The sequence below is a fragment of the Ammospiza caudacuta genome, chromosome 33, assembly GCF_027887145.1.
Source record: "Ammospiza caudacuta isolate bAmmCau1 chromosome 33, bAmmCau1.pri, whole genome shotgun sequence".
NCBI lineage: Eukaryota > Metazoa > Chordata > Aves > Passeriformes > Passerellidae > Ammospiza > Ammospiza caudacuta.
The window spans coordinates 2,033,644-2,042,236 of record NC_080625.1 but is presented as its reverse complement, the minus strand read 5'-3'; the positions used below and the strand labels follow the sequence as shown (position 1 = coordinate 2,042,236).

General features: G+C 58.1%; 1 protein-coding gene across 1 annotated transcript; it reads right to left on the bottom strand.

Annotated features, from left to right (window-relative positions):
* Positions 1-813: 813 nt before the first annotated feature.
* Positions 814-5,515, bottom strand: LOC131570195 (H-2 class II histocompatibility antigen, I-E beta chain-like). Its single transcript, XM_058822539.1, has 8 exons — positions 5,371-5,515; positions 4,644-4,913; positions 3,768-4,052; positions 3,168-3,274; positions 2,906-3,062; positions 2,081-2,277; positions 1,036-1,172; positions 814-934 (listed from the first exon to the last, which is right to left on the bottom strand). Exons 1-8 carry the CDS (start codon positions 5,453-5,455, stop codon positions 814-816), a joined length of 1,359 nt encoding a protein of 452 aa, XP_058678522.1. The 5' UTR covers positions 5,456-5,515.
* Positions 5,516-8,593: the final 3,078 nt, after the last annotated feature.

Genomic DNA, 8,593 nt, shown 5'->3' with positions numbered 1-8,593 from the left:
TAGCAAAAGCAACGCTACCCAGTTATTTATAACAATCCCAGGGCAGGTTTTTCCCTTGCATGGAGCACTTGGGCCTTCCCCGGGCCCCTTCTGCCCTCGTGCAGAGCCGGTGGCATTTTCCAGCACACCCAGTTTGTAACCGAGAGCCGGGTGCAGCCGAGAAGGCTCCAAGCGCCTCCTTCCAGGCTGACTCTGCAGGGGCCGAGGCTGCTCTGGGCTCTGCCAGGGCTCTGCTGGGGCTCAGCTCTGGGCCAGGCTGGGCCCGCTCTCCCCTCACATTGCTCCGGGAGCTGAGGCACAGCGGGAGGAGGAAGGGACACGGCAAGGCAGTTAAGGGTTAAGAGAGTTTTTATTCAAACAACTGCCATAACAAAAAGGCTGTCCTAATTACCATAACCAACTACAGTGCTAACTACCATAACGAACTATCAGTGCTAACTACCATAACTAACTAGTTGTCCTGACTACTATAACTGAAAGCTGTCCTCAAGTGCTTCATCTCCTCCGCTGTTCCCTCAGTTGCTTTGCTGCAGTGATCAGAGGGGTCAGGCTGGAGAGAGGCTTGGCTGATGATAAAAATGGGTGCTGCCCGAAAAATAAAAGGAAAGAAATGAACTGTTACTTTCCAGAGTCAAGTTCCTCACAGGCTCTGTTGCAACAGGACAAAGGGAAATGCTTTGAAACTCAGGAGAGGGAAGCAGGCTCAGATTAGATCTAAGGAAGAATTTTTTAACCAGCAGAGTGGGGAAACACTGACAGAAGGTGCCCAGAGATGTGGGAGGTGCCTCCTCCCTGGAAACATCCAAGCTCAGGTCAGGCAGGGCTCTGGGCCCCCTGAGCTGCTCGAAGATGTCCCTGCTCGCTGTGGGGCACCAGGCCCAGATGAGCTCCAAAGGAGCCTGCCAAGCCACAGCAGGCGAGGATTCTGCTTGCTCTGCGTGTGGAACGCAGCCAGACTGGAGACTGTCGGAGGGGGCCCCACAAGAAAACCCCTCCCTGGCGCTGCTGCTTCCCCTGCAGCCCCTGGCCCTCAGCTGCAGCAGCTCCTGGGCAGCCCAGCGCCGCTCCTCGTCCGGCTCCAGGCTGCACTCGAGGCAGTCCCGCAGCAGAGCCGACAGGCGCCGGGGCTCCTGCAGCTGCGGGGTCCCGTTCTGCCGGATCAGAGCGCGAGCCTGCAGGGAAAGCAAACTCAGCGCTCTGCCAGCTCCCTTCACACCCACACGGGCTCACATCCACCCCGGGGCCTCAGCCCCAGCTCCAGGGGCACTTTCCTCCCTGCCACAGATGCTGCTCAGAGCTCATTTTGCTATGCCAGCCAAAAAACCCAAACCCTGGGGCTGCCACAGCCACTGCAACATCCAAATGATCTCGCCTTGAGAGCCAGTTTCATTGGCTGACTCTGTCAGTAGGAACCTCCATCAGAAATAGCCCATTTTGCTTCTCCAAATGGGGACACCAGCTTTACAGGCCATTTTCCAGAGTCAGTGTGGTCTGCCTGTGTTATTTCAGAGGATTCTTACATCAAGTGCATCTCTGCAGTGCCACTGACACTCAAGTAAATGCATTCCTGATGCCCCATCCCAGAAACTGCCAGGCAAGCACCAGGAGGTTTGTGATGCTGAAAGCTCAGGCTTGGTGACACAGAGAAAGTAGCTTGGACTAGGAAAGAAATACTTTAGACTTTGGGGATGTTAAACAATCATCTTCATTTTTTTAACAAGTTTCCCAGTGAGAAGAATCAGGGGGGAAATCATCTCACAAAACTCTTTTAGAAACTGCTGCAGAAATCTTGTTGGGTTTGGGGGCGGGATGTGGGGTTGATGTGGGTTTTCTTCCAATGTCACATTAGACCTGATGCACTTGCTTCACATTTTCAGGTCATCCTCACAGCCAGATGAGCTGCAACAACATAAATCCCAAAGCAAATTGTTGCTGGAGACTGAAGAATATTCTTCTGTGTTGGGGCTGGAGTCCTCTGGGAATTCCCTTCCCATGTGCAGAAACCTCCAGCTGCTGCTCCCAGTGCAGGGTCCCCCTGTGCTCACAGGCCTCTGCAGCCACTGCAGAATTTGCCTCTTACCATGGCTGCCGTTTCCCTGAAGTAAGGAGGTTCTCCTTCCACCATCCCGATGGTCACAATGCCAAAGGCCCAGATGTCCACCTTGGGGCCATAAAGAGATCTGGTCACAACTTCTGGGGCCATCCAGTGAGCAGTGCCCACCATGGAGCTGCGCTGGTCCTGCTCAGGGCTGAGCTGAGCGCAGAGGCCAAAATCAGCTGAGGATAGAAACAAACCCTGTCAAAGGCAGCTGGAATGAGGAAACCAAGCACCAAGATTCCTCACTCTCAGTTTGAGAGTGCAGTAGTGAAGTCATCTGGAAAAGCCCTCAGGGCTGTAGCCAAGGAAAGGAAGGATGGAACTGGACCCTTCAAGAAACCATGGAGGAAGGTGTGGGGGATGTGAGAGAGAAGAGGGGAAGGAGGCAGGAGGAGGAGCGGGGAGGGGGGGGAGCGATTGACCCGGGGGAAGAGAAGGGGGAGATGAGGAGAGGAGCAGAAACAAGAAAAGTAGCGGGGATCCCCCAGCCTTCATCGAGGTGTCCAGGGGGAGCCAGGAAGATGTGGAACCCGCAGCCAGGTGTGTTCCCAACACGGGGGGCTCCGACCCTGGGGGTCACCCGGGATTATCCAGCGCGGATCCTCCCACGGGGGATGGAGATGGAGCGGCGCACGGAGCTCGTCCCGCACCGGGCACTGCGGGATCCGCGGGCAGCGACCCCTCCCCACGAGCCCAGCCCCCACCATTTGTCCCCCTCCCTTTGCCCAAATCCGTCCCATTGCCCCCCCGAAACCCCTTTCCATCGCCCCCCAATAAACGGCCCCGGGCCCAACTGGGAAGCTTTACTGGGAGCACTGGGAGCAGGCACTGGGCGGGGGCAGAGCGCCAGCGGGGCTGCGGGGGACACGGGACCCCCCAAAATCAGCGGAGTGGGGACGGAGCGGGGGGTCCCGGCCGGGCCCGAGCCCACGGGGAGGGCCTGCGGCCGCCGGCGGCTCAGGAGCTCTGTGGGCAGAGAAAAGGGGGTGACAGCGGGCTGGGGGCCCCGGCGGGAGCGCACACGGGGCTCCGCCATGGCGGGGACGCCACCCCCGGCACCCGCCCTGACCTTCTTGCGCAGGGAGAAGCCGAGCCCCAGCGCCAGGAAGACGAAGCCCAAGACGAAGCCCCCGATGCCCGTCAGCATCTTGCTGCGGGCGGCGTCCGGCGGCATCTCTGGGGGGTCCGCAGGGCTCAGCACCCCCAAAACCTCCCACCGACACCCCGAGCCCTTCCCAGCGCCCTCCCTGTGGCCCCCAGCCCAGTCAGGACCCCCTGAAACCTCCCCCCAGTCCCTTCCCAGCCCCTCCAGGACGCACCAAGACCCCTCCCAATCTCTTCCCCACACAACCAACCTCAACCCAACCCCTGCTTTGCCATTCGCGATCTCCTTCCAGCCCATCCAGGCTCACTCAAACTCCCTCCATTTACACCCAGCACCCCCAAACTCCCTCCCAGGCACACCCAGCACCCCCAAACTCCCTCCCAGTGCCCACCAGCACCCCCTCAAGCCCATCCCACCCTCCCCAGCATCCCCCAAACCCCTTCCCAGCCCTTGCCCAGCCCCCAGCCCCTCTCCCACTTCCAGCCCGGCTCTCTCCAGCTCCCTCCCAGTGGCTCCCAGCACAGCCCAGCGGCTCTGCCAGCACCCCCAGGGGCTCCCCCGTACCCCAGTGCCACCTCAGGGGCTGCTCCAGGCTGACGTGCTCCACCTGGCAGCTGTAGCTGAGCCCGCGCCGGGGCGGCGTTTCCAGCAGCACCAGCAGCTGGTAGGTCCAGTCCCCGTTGGGGACCACGTCGGTGGCCACCACGTGCTCCGAGAGCTCTTGCTGGCCCTGGAACCACCTCACCTGGATGGCAGCAGGGTAGAAATCCATCACGGAGCAGAGCAGGCGGCCGGGCCCGGGCTGGGAGCTCGAGGGGGGCACCAGTGAGATGGACACGTTGGGGGGCACTTGGAGAGAGAGAGGAGAGGGCTGGGTTTGGCTGGAAAGGGACTGGAATGGGCTAGGGAGGGACTGGGAGCGATTGGGGTGGCACTGAGAGAGATGGGACAGGGTGGGGCGCGCTGGGACGGATGTTGGACATCCGGGCTTGAACGAAGAATGAACTGGGAACTAATTTGGAATGGATTGGGAATAGGCTAAGAGGAGGGAGGGACTTTGGAAGTACTGAGAGCGACTAGGATGGCACTCAGAGGGATTTTGGTGGCCCTGGAATTAACTGGGAATGAAGTGCGCGGCACTGGGAGGCCGAGTCCAGCGCGGGCCCTCGGGATTTGAGCGCCAGGGACTCTGCGTGGCAACCGATGAGACCAGGAGCCGGCTACACGGACAACCTATACGGGATGGACACGCCGGGCAGGCACAGGGATGGACTGGGACGGACTGGGAGAGCCACGGGGGTCACTGGGTGGGACAGGAGGCCCCGGGGTTGTTCCGAATGCGGGCTGAGGGCCCTGGGCTGATTCTCAGAGACGTTTTGAGGGGCTCCAGGGTCATTGGCAGGGCAGGGCCCGAGGGGACACGCTCTGCCCCGCACTCACCTCGGTGCCCCATGAGGAACGGGGCAGCAAGCTCGTAGCCGGCCCGGCAGAACGTGTCAAGCGCAGCCCGATTATCCTCCAGTATTTCCGGGATTCCGTTGAGGCACTGAGCCTGTGTCTCCCCATAGGGGGTGTCTCCCACGAACACCCCCACGTCGCTGTCGAACATCATGTACTGCTTCCGGTTGTAGATGTACCTCCTAACGAACCTCACCTTCTCCGTACCAATAATGAAGTGACACTCTCTCGTTCTCATCTCGTGGAACACTCCTGTGAGTGCAGAACACAGATCCGGGGTTCTCCCCCCAGCATGCCCCCAGCGCTCCGGGGGCCACCCTGGATCCCCACTCCGCACCCCCTGTGCCCCACGGCCGGCATGGGACCCTCCTGCCCGCGCTGCCGCTTCCTCTTTGCCGCCCTTCTCCCATTTCCTCTTTCACATCCGCTCCCCTCCCACCTTCGGCCGCTCCCAAATCACTTTTGGGGTCCCATTTCCCCATTTTCCCACAAATCCCCCAATTTCCAACCCCCTCGGGCTCAGTTTTGTGGTCCCCCCTCCCATTTTCCCCCCTTCCCCACCCCTCTCTCCCCTCCCACCACCCCTCAGCCCCTCCCGCTCTCCCTTTTGGGGGGTCCCCTCCTCCTCGCCCTCCATTCCGGGCTCCTCCCTTCGCCCCCTTTTCCCCCTTCTCCCCCCCTGTCCCAGCGCCTCCCGCCCCCCGCTCACCCGAGAGCTCCGCCCCCGCACCCGGGGGGGCTCCCAGCACCACCAGTGCCGCCAGCAGGGCCCCAGCTGCCGCCCCTCGCCCCATGGCCGGGGCCGGGCAGGGAGCAGCAGCCCCAAAGCAGCCGCGCTGCGCTGGGAGCGCCAGTCCGGAGCAGGGCGGGCTCGGCAGCGCCGCGCGCTCTCATTGGCTGCCGCCGCTTCTGGGCAGCGATCGGCCACAGGCTCTGCCCGGCAACCGATGAGGCCTGCGCTGCCATTGGCTGAGGCCTTTCCGGGACCCTGCAGCCCCGGGCTGGGGTTTTTTTGGGCAGGGGGAACCTTGGGGCGCTGGGCAGGTGGGGCGGGGATGGAGAGGCGCGGGCTGTGCTGGACCAGCCAATCAGAGCCGCTCATTTCACATTTAACCCCATTTTTTGGGTTACTGAGCTGATTCAGGATTTTCTGTTCGGATCCCTTCGTCCCGCTGTCTTGGTTTGAAAAGGAAGTGAGATTTTTGGAATGCTGTGGTCAAACCAATCACTGCTCAGATTTGAATATTGGCACCTGGTGTGGCCCCTGTGGACATGGATTCACCTCTGAGCACACAGGGGGTTAAAAGCCGAGAACTCCCAGGGGAAGCTCTCTTGGTTCAGGGGGGTGAAAGGTTCAGAGCTGCCCTGCCCGGCTGCGAGCTGGGTGCGGGAGGGGAAGCCAAGCGGCCGGGTGAGGAGAGCCGGGCCTTGGACAGAGAAGGGAGGTGAAGGCCCCTGCAGGATGGAAGGGTGGAGGAGCGCTGAGAGGCATCGGGCAGCGGCCACAGAGAGAGAGGGAGAGCCGGTGTCTGTGCCTGTGCCACCTTGAAATTTGCCATCTTGTGCTGGCAGCACAGCCAGAAGGAGAAGGGGTGCAGAGAGAAGGTGCCCGGCAGGGCCAGCGTGGGAGTTCTGGGCAGGCAGAGCCCGAGATTTTAACGTTTTTCTTGGATGATGGAAACCTTAAAAATGCTGATCCTCCTGGAGCGGAATGAGAAGAGAGATAGGGATGAGATAAGAGGAGATGGACCACAAGAGAAGCTGAGAAGAATCCTAGGCGGGAGGAGATGATGGAGTGGCCTTTGGCTGGACTTTTCTTGCATAGCCATGGACAGAACCATTTTTCCTGTGGCACAGAGACTGCATTTAGGGGGAGGCAATGGCTCGGAGCCAAGAGAGTGCAGTGATGTGATGTGAAGGAGTGGCATGAACAGAGATGGATGAGGAGGGTGGTGGTGCCCTCTGCCTTCAGTGAGGAAGAAGATCTTTGTTTTTGAGACCCCTCGGCTTCAGGGGGTGAATTTGGGAGGGACAGTCCCGAAAGTGAGAGATTGTTGCCCTTTTTGGAACTGGGCAAAGCATCCTTAAAAGGGGAACCCCAGAAGCAGCTCTGGTCCATGTGCAGTGCTGAGAGCACTGGGCATGAAAGGAAGATGTCAGGATGGCAAATGATCTCCGGGCGGTGCCACGTGTGACACCGAAACACAAGAGGTTTCAACTGTGTTTCCTGGGGAAGCCTGTGGCACAAGAGGGACTCCTCTCTCCTTGATGAACTGAGAGTTGATTATCTGAGGGGTGGCAACTGGATTGAGAATCCAGTGTTTTATCTCATTGTGCTGTGGTGGAAATTGGTAGGAGGAGGAGGAATGTTTTGGAAGATTTTCATTCTGAGTTTTTGTCATGGTTTGACACTGGCACAATGCCAGTGCCCCCATGAAAATTCCCTCTCCCTGGCATCTGCTGTGAGGTGGTACCCGGAAATAAGCAAAGCAGGCTCCTGGTTAGGGAAAAAAGAAAAAAAAAACTTTATTAACTAAACTACAAAAAACTAAACCACAAAGGAAAAAAAACACAAGGAAAATGAAAACTACACAGAAACACTTCCCCCTCCTCCTCCAGATCCCCAGTACATTTACATTTCCCAAAATTATCCACACTCGGTCTGGCACCACCCTTTAGAAAATCAAATCTTCAGCTCATGAAGAGTAGACGGAGTCCTTCCTTGTTCCACAGACTTCTTGTCACAATTAGCACCGCCCAGAGTCCTGCTATCTCGTGACATCTCCTTTCCATGCCAAGGTGCTCTCACCACCAGGCATGGGATGACACTGAGGCCTGCTTTCAGGGTGGACCTTTTTAAGGATGCCTCATCTCGTTCCAAGCAGAGCACAGTCTCATCTCTGAGACCTTTGTCCCCCCCATTTCTTCTACATCCCCTGGGGCCGAGGGGTCTCAACACCGAACTCTCCTGGCTCCGAGCCCCCGCTTCCCCCTGCAATGCAGCCTCTGTATCACCAGGAGACAGTCCATGGATCTACAACAAAAGAGTCCAGCAAAATTGCCACTCCATCTTCCTCCATTCCTTCAACATTTCTCTTTCTCTTTGCCAGACCCCCTTACTGGCCTATTTCTTCCTTCATCCTCCACTCTTATCCCTTTTCTAGGAAAGGTAATGTTCCGTGAAGTTTTCATTATCCACAAGGGTTAAAAGCTCATCCAGGCGGCTGGGCTGCTCGCTGCCCCCCCCCTTCTCCTCCCAGCCGTGCTGCCGGCTCATGATATCAAGTTTCAAGGTAACAGTTCAAGCACAGGCTGCATTCTCTCTCTATCTCCAAAAGGCGGGGGGGGGGGGGGGGGTAAACAGGTCACTCGGTGCCTCCTCTACCCTTCCACCGAATCCGGGCCTACCGTATATGGGCCACGTGGCTTTCCCCTCCCCCAGCCCAGCAGCAACTGGGTCGGGGGAGAGACCCAACTCCTTCCCGCCGGAAATCCAAAGAGGGCTCTGAAGGACAAGAGCCCTGCTTTTAACTCCTTGGGTTTGTAGTCTCGAGAGGCAGATCCAATGCCCCACTGGTCAAACCAGGTGCTCATCTTAAAATCCAAACACCCATTGGTGACCACAGCAAAACAACATATCCCAGATGTCCCATTTCCGGTCAAACCACGACAGTTTTGTGTGTGTTCCTTTTTACATACAGTTGTAGGTTAATAAAGTTTTTTTTTATTCATTTCTAAGCTGGAGCCTCTTTGCTGCATTTCTGGTCCCATCCCACAGCAGACACTGGGGAGAATATATTTTCATGGGGGCACTGGCATTATGCCAGCATCAAACCATGACAAAGTCATGTTCCCCAGAATCCCCTTATTTTAAGTTATTCACCATGCATTGATCAGTTTAAAAACAGGGGAGTTGTGGAGTGCCCCTGTTC

What these genes read in the sequence shown, in the direction of transcription:
- LOC131570195 (XM_058822539.1), bottom strand. Translation starts at nt 5,455, where the DNA reads ATGGGGCGAGGGGCGGCAGCTGGGGCCCTGCTGGCGGCACTGGTGGTG. An exon ending in GCCTGCTCCCAGTGCTCCCA is followed by an intron (nt 2,278 to 2,905) that starts GTAAAGCTTCCC and finishes TTCTATCCTCAG; the next exon opens with CTGATTTTGGCCTCTGCGCT. An exon ending in GCTGCCCAGGAGCTGCTGCA is followed by an intron (nt 935 to 1,035) that starts GCTGAGGGCCAG and finishes TTCCACACGCAG; the next exon opens with AGCAAGCAGAATCCTCGCCT.